At 42.5% G+C, this 19,804-nt stretch overlaps 1 protein-coding gene across 1 annotated transcript in view; it reads left to right on the top strand.

Moving 5' to 3' along the window:
- The window catches only part of LOC307161790 (NACHT, LRR and PYD domains-containing protein 3-like), a gene marked incomplete at its 5' end in the record, with an annotated part of 44,024 nt that extends 33,529 nt beyond the window's left edge, over positions 1–10,495 (top strand). The window contains 3 exons of the mRNA XM_079876734.1: positions 2,017–2,190; positions 7,343–7,516; positions 9,023–10,495. Coding sequence (XP_079732860.1) covers positions 2,017–2,190; positions 7,343–7,516; positions 9,023–9,038 — 364 coding nt within the window. The 3' untranslated portion in view covers positions 9,039–10,495. The remainder of the gene's footprint in view (positions 1–2,016; positions 2,191–7,342; positions 7,517–9,022) is intronic.
- Positions 10,496–19,804: the final 9,309 nt, after the last annotated feature.

The following is a 19,804-nucleotide window of genomic DNA, read 5'->3' as shown; positions in this document are numbered from 1 at the left end:
TTCAACGTCTGGACTGTGGCTCTGGCTCCAAGAGCCATAGAAGACAATAGGTTAGCGTCTCTGTGATCTGACTCATTTAACTTACAAAGGAAAAACAGGTCTGGCAGGAATCTCTTGCTGTAAACTCAATAATCACTTTCTCAGTTTATATACTATTGTAGTGGAAACCTAAATTAAACCTTTAATAAATTTGGAATACAACACTTGTCACTTCCGGTATGTGGTACATTCCCTTTCCGTGAAGAATCTATCATTTGTAAATTTGTTTCGGGACTGGTAAAAGTGTTTTGCGTCTTGTTCATTTGTTTTCTAAAATGTTAATTTGTTTTGTCCTTGGTAAAAGTGTTTAGCCCATGTAATTGTGTTTTATGGTAGGTAAAAATGTTTTCCAAAATGTAAATTTGTCTCGAGCTTTGTAAAAGTGTTTCATTCTTTGTAATGTTGCTTTGCACTTCCCGGCCACCGTAATAAACCCTTATCTTATCTTTTTGCCACATATAACAACAATCATTATCTATAAGCATAGCAATTATTGCATATTCAATAAGAGACAATAAAGAATTAAATTTGAAAGTTTATTAAATTAACTAAAATTATACATTAACTTTACAAATAATTACATGCTGCATACAGTACAACACCATTCTTTGATCAGATCTTTGAAATCAAGCCGTCGTGCTAAATCGTGTTTAATAGACAGCATGACCAGACCATTCAGTCTTTCCTGAGACAGTGTTAACTAAAACATTGACAGGATCATTGAATCAGTGATTTGAACTCGGTAAACCAAATCAGTTCTATTCATGAATGAATCATCTAGACTGGTTTTATTAGCGGGTTTCTCCTATTCACTGCAGTGAACCGACTGAAATGATTAATTCACGAATCAGACTCAGACATCATTACAAATGTATATCTATGACGAGAACGACATCGTAAATGTTGATCGATTCCTCACAGAAATTGGCTCCAAGACTTCAGAAAGCCTAAATATATACATCACTGGACTAGTTTTATTGTCGTTTGGTGATTTTCCATTTCCGCACTGCGTCGTTTCTGAATAACCCGTGAACGTCTCAAGGACACACACACACACACACACGTTCCTTAAAATGTTTACAAATACATTAAGCACACACACACACGTTCCTTAAAATGTTTACAAATACATTTAGGACTCTCTCTCTCTCTCTCACACACACACACATACACACAATGTTCCTTAAAATGCTTACAAATACATTAAGCACACTCACACACACACACACACACACACACAGACACGCTCCTTAAAATGTTTACAAATACATAAAGCACACACACATTCCTTAAAATGTGTACAAAAACATTAAGCACACACACTCACACACACACACATGTTCCTTAAAATGTTTACAAATACATTAAGCACATACACGTTGGGTTTCCATGTTTTATGGGGATTTACCATAGAAATAATGATTTTATACTGTACAAACTCTATAATCAATCCCCTAATCCTAACTGATGTATTTTCACAATGTGAACTAATGAGTATTTGTATATATTTAATATTGACAGCATTATATTCATTATGGTCATTGTGATGAGGTTCAGATATTAAATAGCAAGGAAGGAAGAAGACAGGGGTCGGCTGAACTGGGACTCTCGTTTTATTCACGTGTTGATATAAACAAAAAGAAAAGGTGCGCACACAGCGCATTCACCGTGCACAAGCACAGCCACAAAACAATCAATAATTCAGAATATTAAATCGGTGATCTTTCTCAGGAAGGCATCAGCAACAGCCCACGAGGTCCCAGTCCGTCTCTCTCTCTCACTCCGGTTTATATCCGGTCTCTCCACGCCAATTACTGAAATCAGACACAGGTGTTCATCATCTGCACTTGACCTACTTACTCCCCGCTCTGTTCCGTCCTCTCTCTCCCGCTACAGACTCCGCAAAACCACTCCCCCATCGCCACAGTCATGTTTATCTCTGGATATAGGCTTAATGTGTGTCATTGTTCTCTACAGGTTGAGTGATTGTGGTGTCACAGATGAAGGTTGTGCTGCTCTGGCTTCAGCTCTGAGATCAAACCCCTCACACCTGAGAAAACTGGGTCTGTCTGGGAATAAACTAGGAGCCTCTGGAGTGAAGCTGTTTTCTGCTGGACTGAAGAATCCTCACTGTAAACTGGAGATACTGTGGTAAGATCATCTCTACCATAAAGACTCGGAGTGAATAAGGATTAATATGTACAGTAGATAGTGTATACAATATATCTTTGGTGTAAGCCCCATCCGGTGGTTCAGCGACAGATTCCAGCTTGATACAGTGAAGAGTTTTTTTTTTTAAATTACAAATGTTTGCTGTAAATCAACTTGCCTTGTAATGCTTGTGCAAACAGACCCTTGTAAAAGCGTGGGCATTTCCTCAAAATGTGTGTGTGCAGCTGAAAAGAGGGAAGTGGTGTGTGTTTCACCTGAACCAGGGCTGTCACCATATCAGATTTATCACTACATGATTATTATGGCCAAAATAACACATGATAACAATATATCACCATATCTATGGAAATCTTGAAAAAAATAATTATAATGCTATCAGTCAAATTCATCTTTACTTTGTTTATTTTGTGTTGTTTTTGAAAAAGAAGAATCACTCCATCACATACAAAAGGAACAATTACACTTAATGCGACCAGTTTGAAATAATGGTTACACTTTATCACAAGTATACAGTAACACAGCGCTTATAAATCATTTTCAAACTATTAGTTTATAGTTAATGAATAGTATATAATAGTATATAAGCTGTAGTTAATATATTAAGAGACTATATACAAATAGCGAATTCTTTGTTCACTGTCACTGTAATTAACCAAGTATTATTGTTTAATTAGCTCTTCTGTAAAGAGTTAGATAATGCTTTGTTAACAACGTATTAACCATAAATAGTTCTCACTTTAGATTAGGTCACGGAAAATCAGAAAATGTCATTAAAGTGCTTTAATACAGCCTTTATTGGACATTAATTACATTAATATTAAGACTTCCATAAAATGTTTACAAATACATTAAGCACACTCACACACACACACGCACACACACACACACACACACACTCTCTCTCTCACACTCACACTCACACACACACTAGGGCTGAGACGATGCACCTATCTCCCGATTCGATACTATCACAATTCTTGGGTGCCGATACTATATGTTCTGCAATTTTTAAGAATTGTGTTTCTACAATATTGCGATTCGATATTGCAATGTATTTCTTTTTTTTACACTAGACTATGGGTAAAAGTTAAATCATACACTTATACAGACTGTACATGATGTATAAGATGAGTCATATTTACAAATTCAATTCATCACATCTTTCTGAGTTTAATTTCAGAAGCATCATACAGTACTACATTCTCTTGAATAAATAATTCAATTACAAATACATTTTTAACAGTCACTCGTCGCCACCTAGTGGTGGAATAATGTAATCTATAAATGCTTTATTTTAAGCGCCAAGTTTCCATTTTGATCGCTATTGTAGACATCAGTGTTTATATTTGAACTTTAAACTTTTATACCAGTTCTTCTATGATAATTTAAACTATTGTATCACAGAAATAATGATACTATTATGAGGTTTTAAAGACCTTTTGTGAAGCTGTTTCATGATGACTCTCTGGGTCAGCGGCAGCGCCAACACAGATTTGAATGTTGTGATATGATTTTGTCAAAGGTTTAATAGACAGACGAATTTGAAGAAGATCGTGTGGGTGTTTGAATGGAGATCACAGTATTTTAAAGATGAATCGTACAGCTCTACTGTCTTATCTCTCTCTCAGCATATGAGCAGCGCGAGGGCTTTTCAGTGCTTTCAGTCTCACGTCTCTTCCACACGTCCACTTGAAATGGATATTACGACACTCAACACTCATATGTTCATGTCATCTCGTAAAGATTGTATTTACGAGTTGAAGGCCCATGAATGCCTCCACAATAGCCGCTTTTCCACCGTGGGGCCGAACGGTTCTTATAATGGTAATGTATCCTCAGCCGAACCGTGCTGGTAGAATCCGTGAAGTAAAGTCACCAGGATTGGTCACTTGTCTGTTGTCTGGCTGCCAGTTTCTCTGTAGCTGGTTAAGCGCTCTTTGAGTGAAGTAAACAAAGCTATAATAAAATAAAAAGCAATAGCTGATCATTCTCCATAACGCGGCCGCTATTTACATCTCATATCATCAGTAAATTGTTGCGCTACCAAGGCAACGGCTGACACGTTTGTATTACAATCCTGCTAATAAACCCACAGTGGAAAATGAAGCCGTAACCGTACCAGCTGATCCGGATCGGCACGGAATGGAACGGTTACGCAATGAGAACTGTTCGGCCCGACAGTGGAAAAGCGGCTAATGTCGTAAATACGAGTGGGAAGCTCTGGATTTTCTATAAATCCTCATCTTATCTTTTTACCACATATAATAACAATCATTATCTAAAAGCATAGCAATTATTGCATATTCAATAAGAGACAATAAAGAACTAAATTGGAAAGTTTATTAAATTAACTAAAATTATACATTAATAACTATACAAATAATTACATGCTGCATACAGTACAACACCATTCTTTGATCAGATCTTTGAAATCAAGCCGTCGTGCTAAATCGTGTTTAATAGACAGCATGACCAGACCATTCAGTCTTTCCTGAGACAGTGTTAACTAAAAAATTGACAGGATCATTGAATCAGTGATTTGAACTCGGTAAACCAAATCAGTTATTATTCATGAATGAATCATCTAGACTGGTTTTATTAATGGGTTTCTCCTATTCACTGCAGTGAACCGACTGAAATGATTCATTCACGAATCAGACATCATTACAAATTTATATCTATGATGAGAACGACATCGTAAATGTTGATCGATATTTATATTTACAAATACATATAAATACATATAAATATTTACAAATACATTAAGCACACTCACACACACACACATTCCTTAAAATGTTTACAAATACATTAAATCACACTCGCGCTCTCACACACACACATGTTCCTTAACCCTCTGAGGTCTGAGCTGTTTTCTGGGTCCTGGAGGTGTTCTGACATGCTCTGACATTTGTGCTTATTTCTGTTACTTGTGACATTTTCATGGCTAAAGTCTAATTACACTGTATTCAAGCACAAACTCTGCTACAATAATATATCAGCAGCATGTATGTAAAAGTTTGTAGTTTTGAGATAATGACATTTATGCATGGTTTGTGAAAATACAAAAAAAAATTCTCACTGAAATAAGTTCATGAAACCCATACTGATTATTTCTTCACAAGACTTTTGAAAATTGTATGACGTAGCCTAGAATATTTGCTCCAAAACTATGTGAAAATCACCCTGACTGCTCATTCAGATAAGACAATATATTGATTTAAAAATGTTACGACGTGTTTTGTGTGAAAAAGCTTTATGTGGGAGCATAAAGGGACACCTGAGAAAGACAAAGAACCTCCCCTAACGGCCCTATTAGGAGCTATCAGGCCCCTATCATTCTGAGCAACCTTGCACAAAGAATGAGGAGATTTAAAAAAGAATGGCTTTTAGATTTTTTAGATTTTTTGGATTTATTTACAACACAACATAATCCAAAGATACAAAACAAATGACAAAAAAGCACTCATTGAAAACAATTATCCAAAGACAGAGACCTTTGTGCCATTCCTAAAAACATTGTACATACCTTTCATTTCCAAGGTTTTGGATTTTCACTTTACCATGTTCATGTACAAACTCATGTGAATGTTGAAGTTAGCAGGAGTGGCATCTGGGCCCTGAAAGAAAAAAAAAAAAAGTGAACAAACTGATATCAAGAGAAACTATAGGCCTGCACGGTTTTGGGAATAAATTTGAGATTTTTCTGGTTAAAATTGCTTTTTAAAATTCACAGAATACACACATACACACACACATAAATGTTTCCAACAATATATAATATAATGAACACCAGGTTTGTTGTGCCTTGTAGGCATAGGCTATGCACATTGCTGCATAAAATAATAATAACAATAACCATATCAGCCTATAAATCTTCCAAAATATTTCAGTAACAACTAAGCTAGAGAAAAATATATTGATTATCATGTTACTTCTAATGTTTCCATTCGTTATGATGATATGAAATGAGATAATAGTAAAAACATGAAGCCGTTTGGTGCTTTTCAAACGCGATCGCGATCCAAATATGATACATTCAAACGCGATCGCGCTCAAATATAAAACATTATGGTTAACTTACCATATACATATCTACATTTGAGCAGATATCCACAAACACATTAACAGTAAACACGGGTCTAAATATTATAATATTCACCATATATCTAGCAACAGTTCAACTGCAATGTGAAATTTATGCAACAATAACAAACTAATATGTAAGAATTTCTTACCTTACATCTTTCTTGTCTTCAAATCGCGTTCTTCTTCTGAGGTAATTCCAATGTAAGCTCACGGCGCGTCTTTCAAACTCGACGAAAAGCAGAGACTTGTGAAGTGTTTTGGTGTTTTGTTTCTGAGGTAACGAGCGCGTTCGCGTTCCATGTGGAGATTTGCATGTCAATCTCTTTTGCGCGAGTGGGCGTGTTCAAATTAAAAAATAATTAGGAAGCGTTTGAGAAGCTGGACATCTTGTTGGTTTTATACAAATTACTTAAACAGAGAATATTTGTTTTCAGTTTGAATCAGATCATTTAAAAGTGCACACTTAAATGTTTATAAAGGTATATGGCTCATAAATGTGTGACAAGTATTCGCTGAGTTTTGTTTCAGTTTATAGACGTGCTCAAGAAAAAAAAGTTCACCGCGACGGAGAGGCAGAACGCACACCCTGTTTATTTTCTTTATTTTACAAAAGCACAATGTTTTGATTTGATTGTAAGTGGACACCTACAAAAGTAAAAATATCACAGATTATTTTTTTATATTTCTTTTTTCTGTATGACCATAAATGACGGAGAAATTTAAGTTTATAGTGCTACAATGTGAAGAAAATACCCTCAGAGGGTTAAAATCTTTACAAATACATTAAGCATTAAAGCACATTCACACTCACACACACACACATGTTGGGTTTCCATGTTTTATGGGGATTTTCCATAGAAATAATGATTTTTATACTGTACAAACTCTATAATCAATCCCCTAATCCTAACTGATGTATTTTCACAATATGAACTAATGAGTATTTGTATATATTTCATATTGACAGCATAATGTTATTTATTTTTTAAGTGTCATGTGTATCTCTGGATATAGGCTTAATGTGTGTCATTGTTCTCTACAGGTTGTATGATTGTGGTGTCACATATGAAGGTTGTGTTGCTCTGGCTTCTGCTCTGAGATCAAACCCCTCACACCTGAGATATCTGAATCTGTTATATAATAAACTAGGAGACTCAGGAGTGAAGCTGCTGAAGGATCTGAAGGATGATCCACATCATAAACTGGAGACACTAGTGTAAGAATAGTTTTTAACGATTTTCATCATCATATTTTAATTTAAAGCTCAAATGGCTGATTTACTTACTAGAAATATAAGTAAATTGTACCAGGTTCAGTAACACCACGTGTGTGTGTGTGTGTGTGTGTGTGTGTGTGTGTGTGTGTGTGTGTGTGTGTGTGTGTGTGTGTGTGTGTGTGAATATTTTGTCTGAGATCATCAGATAATGAGTCTTAAATTCAGCTTCAGTTTCTGTAGGTCTCTGAACTTTAAACTGTGTTTAATATGAGTTTAATTCTGCTCATACTGTTTTGACTGATTGTGAAAATAATATTAATGTTATTTCAGCTTTTCCCCTTTAACTGTCTCTATAGGCATCTTTACACAGACGAGTTAAGGCTGCTCTAAAGCGGCTCTGTGTCTGCTCAAAGTTCTGTGTAAAGACACAATGCCGCATAAAAGCAGACTTAAAATATAACGAGTCTGACCCACCTCAGCCCCTAGTATCAAAGATGACTCTGATATTGTTTTGGTTCAGTGTAAATGAACGCGATCTTGTGCCACTCTAAACTACGTCATTGTCATGACAACCAAACGCACGGCGCGAGAATCAAGAAGCGGAAGACTAAACATATAGGCCTAGCTCCATATTGTTTTAGCCAAATTAAAAAATGTCAGCCAACAAGGGACAATAAAGTAAAAGTGTCCTGTACTCACATCGTGACGCAAACCACCAAAATAACAGAGTCGTCGCCGTGTGTAATCAATTGTCTTTCGCCGTTTGTAATCTTCCTTTGAAGAGACTGGCAGATCAACGCGCCGCTACATTTCTCTCAGATACGATAAATGCTTCACCGTCACTGTGTTATATTATATTCCAAAAATCATCTTCTTGAGGACGATATTTCACCCACACACGACCTGCCTGAAACGCTAACGATAGCAGAATTGTTCTTTCTGGCTCTTTGAAAAAAAATTAATTGTGTGATAATTCATAATATCTTGAGTTTTATTTCTTTGTTTACTATTTAATTACTTTTAAATTCATTTTATAACACTTTGTTAAAACTGTAGTTTTAAAATAGTAATGTTCTAAGTATTATTTTCCCGCGATTTCTGTGTAAATGCATTTATGTTCTCCGCGTCAGAGAAGCAATAACATTCTGTGTAAATGCACATTTTGTGATTTTATGCCGCTTCAGATTTGGTTTCTGTGCCGCTCTTTCTGTGTAAAGACGCCTTATGTGTGTGATAATCTGAGATTTGGGTTGTTATTAACTGATATTAAATTTGTACTGAGTGTAATGGTCATTTCTGCTGGTTCTGTATCAGCTGTCCGTTGTGTGAAAGTGACCTTTCATGTGCTTTTGATATTGTAGAGTGACTTTGAGCATCAGATAGAAGCTATATGATCATGTTTGAGATGGAATTAATATAGATTATCTAGTTAGTTTTCTTATGAAAAGATGTGACGGATGTAATATCTCATACTGCATATGTGACTGTTTGTGTGTTTTATTTTAGGACTGGCTATGATTAAGATGACAGTCTGATCTTCTGATGATCATCTGATGGTGAATAAGGATCCACTACAGAGACTCACAGTCAACCGAATCACCAGACACTGAATGTCACAGAGCTTCCCTGTGTTCCCGTTGTTAGCCCTTTCTAGAAAATACATGAACACATACTTGTGTTTTTAAAAGACTCTTTATTTACCTTGATGTACCAGCGAAGGGAGAGATGGATTAACCACAGACTCACACACCCATACACCTACAACTAGACTGTTGTGTCTCTCAGACTGGCCACCTGAGCACTAACCCGGAGGACATTTAAGCTTTCCACAAACTGTTGATTGTCACCTGGATCAGCATACATGGTGGCAGCCATCTTGATTTGAGTAAAAGACTGGAATGGACTTTTGTCATGCTTTTTATACCTGTTCTGTGTTGCATCATGGGAGTGGGAGATACCAAGTATGGTGGGTAAGGGGGTGGAATTGTTTGGATGAAGTTATTGATGTTTACTTCCTCTAATTATTGTTGAACTGAAATTTGTGCTGTGTTATTTAAATTTGTGTGGTGAAGGAAATGGGGTTATTTGATCTGTTAATACTATTTACATGATCTTTAACACATGTTGATGGTCTTTAATACTTTCTCCTGTGATTATTGCTGAGAAATGGTTGTACCCATGTGTATAAATTCTCACACAAAGAAGTGGTAAAAGAAGGCTAGTGCTGTGTTCCAGTCCACTTTTAGACACGCACTTGCGAACTTCCCTAAGCACTTCCCCTTGGGGGAATCCCTGCCGCCATTTTGAAGTGAGTTCCACTTTGTGAAGTGGACGAGGGAAGTTTAGATGGACAGACCCTCGTTCCCTCGATTTTGACCGAGGGAGCGAGTCTACTTCATATGTACACTTCAGGCACCTATATGTCCCACAATGCAGTGCGATTGTGACGTCACCACAGATCTCGTCTAATCACCACCACAACAAACTCTATGATATATTAATTCTAATTGTTTTAATTGAAAACAACCCAAAAAACACCTATATACATTTGGATGCTGCATTAAACAAATTCTTAAAGGGAAAACAAATGTAAATAATAAATCAACTCTATAGCTGATTCCAAGTGATCAAGGGCTTAGGGCGTTCCAATTCAGCCCATTGCAGTTTCCGCCAGTAGAGGGCACTCGCAATGACGTACATCCGAGTGAACGAGACGGAGGAAAGTTAGCAAGTAAAGGGTATGACAATTTTGGACTGGAACGCAGCACTGGACTGATGGTAGTGAGCGCAGTATCTGCTGAGTACTCTGATTGAATGGTTATACCTGATTTTTTTTTTTTTTTTTTTTTTGTATATTGAAGTTGTTGTTTTTCTTAAAAAAAATTTTCCCCTTTTGAATTTGTCATGTTTTTGGCACCTGTGAGCACCTTGCACTTTACTGGCTTGGGAGAACCTAAAATAAACTTAAAACTGGCATTTAACGTCCTCCATGTGTTGTTTTGAAGAATATTGGCTGATCTGTGACACTGAAGATACAGTGACTTCACTGTTATAAATTAAGACTTCATTTAGATTTCAGTCATCCTCTGACAGACCTGATGAGGCAGCAGTGAAACACCTTTTATTTCATAGCAAATTACAGTTTCTCATTCATGGATTAATCATTTTATTTGTATAAACGCACAGTAACTCTAAAAGCTCGGAGTTTTGTTACAGAGTAAATAAAGAGCCTGAATATCTTTGTGCTCGTGTTGTACCAGCAGAGGGAGACAAAGTCTAATTTTTCATAATTATGACAAGAACCAAAAAAAAGTTCAAGCTCAATTTTAGAAAACTAGAAGCTTGAGTTTATACATCATGTTTTTAATAATAGTTGCATTACATTTGTATTAATGTATTAAAGGGGTCATATGATGTGTTTTCATGTTTTCTTTTTCTTTAGTGTGTTGTGTAGATGTTTTTGCATGTATACGATCTACAAACTTACAAAGCTCAAAGTCTCCTACAAAAAGATGTTGGGTGCTGGAGCCCCTTTTTCAAAATTAATCAAAAGTGCCCCTCTCAAACAAATATCAATGATCATATTGTGGTCAATAAAACAAAATGCATTCGATTATAATTAACATGACAATGTGAACAAAACTAAAGGCGGGCATACACGGTGTGATTTTTGCTGTTTTATGCTGCTTTCATCAGAAGAAGTGAACTAGCTTCTAAGCAAATTCTGAACGGACCGCCACGGCAGACCTCTTTGCGTGATCACGAAGGTAGGCTAATGGCTGAATCGGAATTTATAAGCAAAATCACGGGAATCAATAGCCTAATACAGCCCAGTTGTGCTAAAATAAATATCATGAGACGTCCATCATCAGATGAATGATATGGAAAAGTTAAGTTAGAGCCGCTAAAGCCAGTGCTACTACCCATGCGAACATGAACACTAAGCTTTTCCCTCCAAAAATATAGCCTAAAACTTATCTAAGTAATATACAGTATTTCGTTGTCACCCTGCCTCTCCAAATGCAAAACTGCAATAACAGCTGAAAAAGTACTTGGGTGTGTGTTTTATTTTATATTTACCGTTCAATAATGCAATCGCTGCTGTCTGTCCCATAGAAGAACATGACAGCCAGCGTATGTTCCCTTACGAGAACGTTCTCTCGTACTGCGTTGCAAACGCTGTGGGAAAATTCCTTTTCTCGAGAATATTGAAGCCTTTATTTTAAAACGCATTGTTGCAGCACAGGCGGGAGCATCCAGCTCGCGCGAGTGTGCTGATAGGCTGTGCTGAGGCAACTGCACAAACCAATGGCAGGTTAGCAGAGGCGCGCAAACCAATCAGGGCGCTTGGCGCTCTGCCAGAGTCGAGCGCGCGAAACTGCACGTGACACAAGAGTATATATACAGAGAAAATCCGCCATTTGACAGATTTAATCTCCTTCAGCTCTCGACTCACCTCGTCGCTGATTTCTCCGGATTGAAAGCCGCTCGTCGTCGAAAAGCCTCTCAGCGGAACAGCTTCGCGTCACGGCAGATCGCCAGCCAAGCGTTTCCCTGTGGCATCCGACGAGTATCCTTTTTCTATTATCTCTAAAAGAGCAAATCGCTGTTTTCACAGCGCGCGGCGTTGTTTCAAATGCCGCTCACCATCTGTGATTCCTGCGGGGTTCCCCTGCACGTGTCTGATAGACACACACAGTGTGCTGCCTGTCTCGGCCCTGAGCACGCCGAGTCAGCGCTCACTAAAGGCGGCTGCCTTCACTGCGACGGGATGCCTGTGGCTATCCTCCATTCAAGACTCGCTCTCGCTACTTCTGAGAGTGAACCCGCCCATCTTCCATCTTCGGCACCCCGTGAGCCCCGTAGGAAGAAGCGGCGCGATCAGAGGCTTCCTGAACGCGGTGAGTTCAGCGAATGCACGCCGGGTCCTTCCCCGCGTGCTTCGCCCACGCCCTCTTCTCCAGTCCTGTTTGCTCGAAGCGACCAACGCCCCTCACGTGAAGCGGCGGGACTCGTTTCGTTCGGCGGATCTGCTGAGGACATGGATGACGCATTTTCGATGGCGGCATTTGAGAGTGAGGAGTGGTCGGGCTCCGCGGACCCCGCCCCCTCCTCTCAGCTTGATCGTCTTGACACTAGAGCGAGTGTTGACGCCGAACTTTTCTGTGTCATGTCTCGTGCTGTCGACGAGCTGGGACTCGAATGGCTTTCCCCAGCTGAGCCCACCAGAAGCCGCCTCGACGAGTGGTACCTGCCGGGGCGCCAACAGGCCCCTCGTCAGCGCGCCGCCCCATTTCTCCCTGAGGTCCACGAAGAGCTCACTAAAAGTTGGCGCGCGCCCTTTTCAGCGCGAACGCGCTCATCTGCCTCTTCCACGCTCTCCACTGTTGACGGCGCTGAAGAAAAAGGTTACGTGTGTCTCTCCCTCCACTTGAGGAAGCGGTCGCCGCTCACTTATGCCCTCCCACTGCAGGTAGTTGGAGGTCAAAGACGGTGCACCCATCCAAGCCGTGCAGAACTACTTCGGCCATAGCCAGCCGCGCCTATGCTGCCGCTGGTCAAGCCGCCTCTGCACTACACGCCATGGCGACGCTTCAAGTTTTTCAGGCTAAGCTCCTCCGCTCTATGGATGAGTCGGGCCCTGAACCAGAAGCTTTTAAGGACCTCAGAAGTGCTACGGATTTGGCGCTACGGGCCACAAAGACCACTGCTCAAGCCCTAGGCCGCAACATGGCCAGCCTGGTGGTTTTGGAGCGCCATTTATGGCTGAATTTGACTGAGATCAGGGACGCAGACAAAACCGCCTTCCTCGATTCTCCCGTCTCAGCATCTGGTCTCTTTGGCCCATCTGTCAACGGCTTTGCAGAGCGTTTCACAGAAGCTCAGAAAGCTTCAAGTGCGATGAAGTACTTCCTCCCCAAACGCTCCAGCTCGGCTTCACGGCGCCCCAAGAGCACGCCGCGGCCGGAAAGGTCAGTGTCACAGGTTCACCAGCCCCGCCCAGCGGCTGAAACCAGCCAGCACCTGAAGCCCATGAAACGGTACCCGTTCCCTAAGCGCCAGGGGCCTCGGCCGAAGCTCACGCTCGACCATGAGCCCAAAAAGCCGTCCTAACCGGCAGAAAGAGGGGTCAATGTCCCGCCGCGGCCGGACCTGCCCCGAAGATCGCTCGAGTGCTACTCACAGCCCCCTCTTCAGTTCAGGCGGTTGGAGCAGTTTTAAATGCAGAACATGGGCCCGTCACCTGTCACGCACCCCTGCACCCAAACGCTGTTTTAACAGCGACTCACAAAAAGCACAAAACGAGCAAAATTTCTCACTTAAGTTCATGTCAGGTCGAACCCCCGACTCCGGGCGTTCCGTCATCAGATATGATAGTACCTCTGGCTCTTCGGGCTCTGGCTTGGCAGACCATCCCCGGAGTTTCAGAATGGGTGATGAACATCATAAAGCGCGGTTACTCGCTTCAGTTCGCCCGCAGACCCCCGCGTTTTCGCGCGGTTATCCAAACCTCGGTAAGGAGCACGTTGATTCACGTCCTCCGCACCGAAGTATTAGGTCTGCTGGCGAAAGGGGCCATCGAGACAGTCCCCGCTTCTCAAAGCGAGTCAGGGTTTTACAGCCGTTACTTTCTCGTCCCGAAGAAAGACGGCGGCCTGAGACCCATTCTAGATCTCAGACATCTGAACAAGGCCCTCATGTCACGGCCATTCAGAATGCTCACTACCAGACACATCCTGGCGCAGATTCGCCCAGGCGACTGGTTCTTCTCAGTAGATCTAAAAGACGCTTACTTTCACATCCAGGTGAACCCCCACCACAGGCCATTCTTGAGATTCGCCTTCGAGGGGCAGACATACCAGTACACAGTTCTACCATTTGGACTGGCACTGGCACCCCGTACATTCACGAAGTGCATGGATGCAGCTCTCTCCCCCCTAAGACAGCGGGGCATGCGCATTCTGAACTACCTCGACGACTGGCTCATACTGACTCAGTCAGAGGCGGAGTCCCATACTCACAAAGCCTGGCTCCTCAGCCATCTGGAATGCCTAGGGCTCAGGGTGAATTTTTCCAAGAGTATTCTGTTGCCCAGCCAACGTATCACGTTCCTGGGAACAGTTCTCGACTCCGTACTTATGAGAGCATGGCCCACATCAGCCCGTGCTCTATCAATTCAGCAGCTCGCCACATCGTTCATAGAGGGCTCTTACGTACCCCTCAGAACGTTTCAGAGGATCCTGGGCCTGATGGCCTCAGCATCATCAGTACTCCAATTAGGCCTACTGCATATGCGTCCTCTTCAGCTGTGGCTAGCACCTCAGGTGCCACCCCACGCCTGGCACTCAGGCCGCTTGAATATCAGGGTGGACCAGCGCTGTATTCGAGCCCTGGCCCCCTGGAAGAATGCCAGCTGGTACCAGCAGGGCGTAAGCATGGGGGTGGTCTCAGAAAGGAGGGTTATTTCGACAGACGCTTCCAACTCAGGTTGGGGAGCCCTGTACGAGGGCAGGCCTGCCTCCGGCCTCTGGTCGAGCTCGGAGAAACGCCTACACATCAACTGCCTCGAGATGAGAGCAGTTTTTCTAGCCCTAAAAGCCTTCCTCCCATACCTGGCAGGACACCACGTCTTGGTCCGGACGGACAATATGTCAGTGGTCTCTTACATAAATCGCCAGGGCGGCCTCAGGTCCCACAACCTGTTTGCCATAGCCACACAGCTTCTGCTATGGGCTCACACCAACCTGCGCTCGCTCAGGGCAGCTCACGTGCCGGGCACGTTGAACACAGGAGCAGACATGCTCTCTCGGGGCAATGTTCCCCCAGAGGAATGGTCTCTCCACCCCCAGACGGTTCTCCTACTTTGGGAGGTCTTCGGGAAGGCAGAAGTAGACCTCTTCGCCTCAGAAGACAACTGTCACTGCCCAATCTTCTTTTCAAAGAACAGGGATGCGTTGGCCCACGACTGGCCCAACCTCCCCCTCTATGCGTTTCCACCGGTCTCGATGCTCCCTCAGGTCATCGAACGAATCAGGAACACGGGGTGCGCAGTCCTCTTGGTAGCCCCCCTCTGGCGAACCCAGACTTGGTTCCCAGAGTTGATGCAACTGTCTGTAACAGACCCGTGGCCAATTCCAGTGAGATGCGACCTCCTGGCTCAGGCGAACAGGACTATCTGGCACCCCCGTCCCGACTTGTGGGCCCTACATGTATGGCCACTCAACGGGTACCCCAGGACCTCCCAGAGGGCGTCCTGAATACTATTATGGAGGCTAGAGCCCCGTCTACTAGACGCCTCTACTACCTCAAATGGTCAGTGTTCTCCAGCTGGTGTTTAGCTCGGAACCTCGACCCACACACTTGTGAAGTACCAAAGGTGCTTTCTTTTCTCCAAGAGATGCTGGACGCGGGTCGCTCCCCCTCCACGCTCAAGGTGTACGTGGCAGCCATTGCTGCATTTCACGTACTGGTAGCCGGATCCTCCTTAGGTAAAAGCGACCTTATAGTTTGTTTCCTTAAGGGTGCTAGAAGGCTTAACCCGCCTCGGCCACCTTCAGTACCGGCCTGGGACCTTTCCCTGGTTCTACGGGCTCTTAGGGGACCCCCCTTCGAACCACTTCAGTCAGCTGATCTAAAACCCCTCTCCCTGAAAACCGCCCTGCTGTTAGCACTGGCGTCAGTTAAGAGAGTAGGGGACTTACAAGCGCTTTCTACTAGCGCTTCCTGTCTTGAGTTTGGCCCCAATGACTCTAAGGTCCCCCTTAGGCCAAGACATGGATATGTTCCTAAGGTGCTCTCAACTCCGTTCAGAGCCCAGGTCATTTCTCTGTCAGCTCTCCCTACCTCGGAGGAGGACAGTGATGCTCACACGCTTTGCCCCGTCAGAGCTCTGAGAGTTTATCTGGAGCGTTCGGCCTCTTTCAGACAGTCTGAACAGCTCTTTATTTGTTTCGGGGGCCGGACCAAGGGTCTTCCGGTCACGAAGCTCACGCTGTCTAGATGGATAGTGGAGGCCATTGCTCTGGCTTACACCTCACTGGGCCTCCCTTATCCCATAGGTGTTAGAGCTCACTCGACAAGAGGCATCGCCTCCTCGTGGGCTTGGTCGAGCGGTATACCTATCGAAGACATTTGTGCGGCGGCCGGCTGGTCCGCTCCGTCCACGTTTGCAAGGTTTTATAACTTAGAGGTCCCTGCTCTGCAGGCACGAGTTCTTTCAATCTAGACCCTGGCTCTGTGGACCCAGACTAGTCTTGACTCAGACACATGGTTGTCACCTCGAGTTTTGTGGGTTTTACTTATGACTGGCCCTTTGGTCCAGATCTTTGTTCACTTGGATATCTCTTTGGCCCGATGTTCTGGTCTTGGTATCCTGGCTACTCTGTAATTTCCCGGGCCTCCCTGGAAACTCAGAGTGGCCACAAGACTAATAGCACGGCGTTTGCAACGCAGTACGAGAGAACGTTCTCGTAAGGGAACGTACTTGGTTACTTACGTAACCTCGGTTCCCTTAGAGATAAGGGAACGAGTACTGCGTTGCCTTGCCGTGCTATTTCTCTTACATCAGGTGTTTTCCGCTTCAGTCGATTAGACCTGTCAAATGGCGGATTTTCTCTGTATATATACTCTTGTGTCACGTGCAGTTTCGCGCGCTCGACTCTGGCAGAGCGCCAAGCACCCTGATTGGTTCGCGCGCCTCTGCTAACCCGCCATTGGTTTGTGCAGTTGCCTCAGCACAGCCTATCAGCACGCTCGCGCGAGCTGGATACTCCCGCCTGTGCTGCAACAATGCGTTTTAAAATAAAGGCTTCAATATTCTCGAGAAAAGGAGTTTTCCCACAGCGTTTGCAACACAGTACTCGTTCCCTTATCTCTAAGGGAACCGAGGTTACGTAAGTAACCAAGTACGTTTTGGAACTATTAGGGCTTACATGAACCACGTGACAGCCATAGCGGCAACATCAAAGAGTGTCGCAACTCTTTCTCTCTATGGCTCTGAGTGGCAGCAACCATACAGCGTGTACACTCACACTCACTCACTCACTCTCTCCTATTTATGTTGTTTATGTTGAAAAGAATGGCTACTGTTCTCTGCTTTTCAACAAATCATTTGTAGACACATTTCTGTCATGTTTCTATCTGAAGCTATAGTTGCTTGCAACATTGAAAGCTCTGGTTTCTGTGTTTAGCGCGAAAGCTCACGTGATTTCCGCCGGTGTTCTGACGATTTGTGCTGCCTTGTGGAAAAAATGTTACCGCAGTGCGAATCGATCACAGAGAATGTCGATTAATTCTCTATACACGGGTTTCCTGTTTACAAACATTACAGGGTGCGTGCAATATGTGCGTGCGTACATATAATAATATGCGTGCATTATATGAATTTTCATTTATGAGTTACGTTACACTTGTTTACGTTACTTTACGACCTGCCATTTCATGACTGCACACATACACAAAATACTGTACTGTAAATCAAAGATTTGACCATGGATTATGTGGGAAGCCTTAATACCTCCGACCGTGCCGATTATATTAAAAAATTTACTCTCAGCAATGTTGAGATCTTGCCAGATCCCTACGCTATACATGACGATCTGTGGATTGTGGATGACAAGAAATGGCCAGCAATTGAATGGCCTGATATATACAACTACCTAATTCAGACACCAAGTGTGTATACTAGAGAAAGGATTAGAGCGTACAAATCCCTTGATGCATACAACTACGTGCTATGTGGTCATGTGCAGCTTGTCAAATACTTTGATGCTGCACCGGATTTTTGCGTGTTGAGGTCAGGTGTGCTCCCTAGTCAAAGGCAAGGCATTAAAGCCAAGCCTTATGATGCCTGGGTGTATGTCCATAAGGCCCTTGGGTACATCCTCACAGCTAACTGAAAATGCATGGCAGGGTACGTCTACCTATCAAAATGTATCTGCAATCACACAAAAATAATTTATGCTAATTCTGCTTTTACTCACATTACCCTGTCCATCACTCCAGCCTCGCCTCTTGTTGTAGTCATGCTGCTGCCATCATGTGTCAAGTTGAACTGTCAGGACAGAAAAATGCTACTGAGGAGGAGGTTGCCTGTACGTCCAAGCCCAATCAGTGGAAGGATATGTCCTGGTCAAAAGTTGAGCTGCTCACAGGTTCAACTGCAAATGTATGTTTGCCAATTGAATATGTGTGATTTCATGGTGTGGACAAAGAACAATAGTATCACCTGCCGGATATGGAGAGATGGCCACTTCCTTGAAGAAATCCAAAGGGTTCAAAGGGTGAAGTGTTCTTCATGGACCACCTCCTTCCCGAGTTGGTCTGCCGCCGCCAAGACCCCCAGTTGGCTGAAGAGGTCAACTGTCCTCAGTGCAAAAGACCCAGCTTTGGCAAAATGATCACATGCAAAGACTGTTGCCAACAGTTCCACTACAAATGTGTGAACAATGTCAGACAGATCAAAAGTTGGAAATGTGGATGTAAAGACATAAATATTAGCCTAGGTGAAGACTGCACTGCACATGATGCCCAAAAAAAGTCACCTCAAGCCATACATCTTTGTTAAATATAGTCATAAATTTCATTTTGTTTGTTACATTACATCATATTACAAATTTCATTAATTATTCATACATCACACATACAGTTATACATTTTTAACACTTGTTTTTACAATCATTGTATTGTACGTTATATTCAATTTTTTTTTTTTTTTTTTTTTTACATAGTACAAATGCTGCTGTCTATTTCCGGGGGACCACAGACCTCTTCAGATTTGTGAGACCTGCACAAATGGTGACATTGTGATCCAGCATGTCAACCTGGCTTATTGGTATGACGCTCTTCAATATTTGAAAATTCTTCAGCTCACCAATTACACATTCTACATGTATACAAACCCTCGATAATTTTCGGAACATGTCAATGCACGGACCAGACAACTGTGACTTACCCTTAGTGAAACTAGGGATTTTTAAAGTTGCTCCCACACTCGCCAACTCTTCTCTTATTAGGAACCCTCTGTCTGCAAGTATGACATCGGCATGGTCAAGTTTGTTTAAGAAGTTTGAATCTAATGTCTGAGGCCTGACCACCCCACCCATCAGACAGAAAGGATATGGAGCCTGCAGGTGTTATGCCAAGTAAATATTTGATTGTGTTCTGGTGTTTGTAATTGGACCAAGTTTCAGCTCTGGCTTTCAAATTGTATGTCCTCTGTATAAAAATTTCAGTACAGTCAATTATGCATCTACAGTTTTTGAATTTGGGTTTAAATGATTTAGGCAA

This window comes from Squalius cephalus (assembly GCF_949319135.1).
Source record: "Squalius cephalus genome assembly, chromosome: 7".
NCBI classification, from domain to species: domain Eukaryota; kingdom Metazoa; phylum Chordata; class Actinopteri; order Cypriniformes; family Leuciscidae; genus Squalius; species Squalius cephalus.
This window is presented reverse-complemented; position numbering and strand designations above follow the sequence as displayed.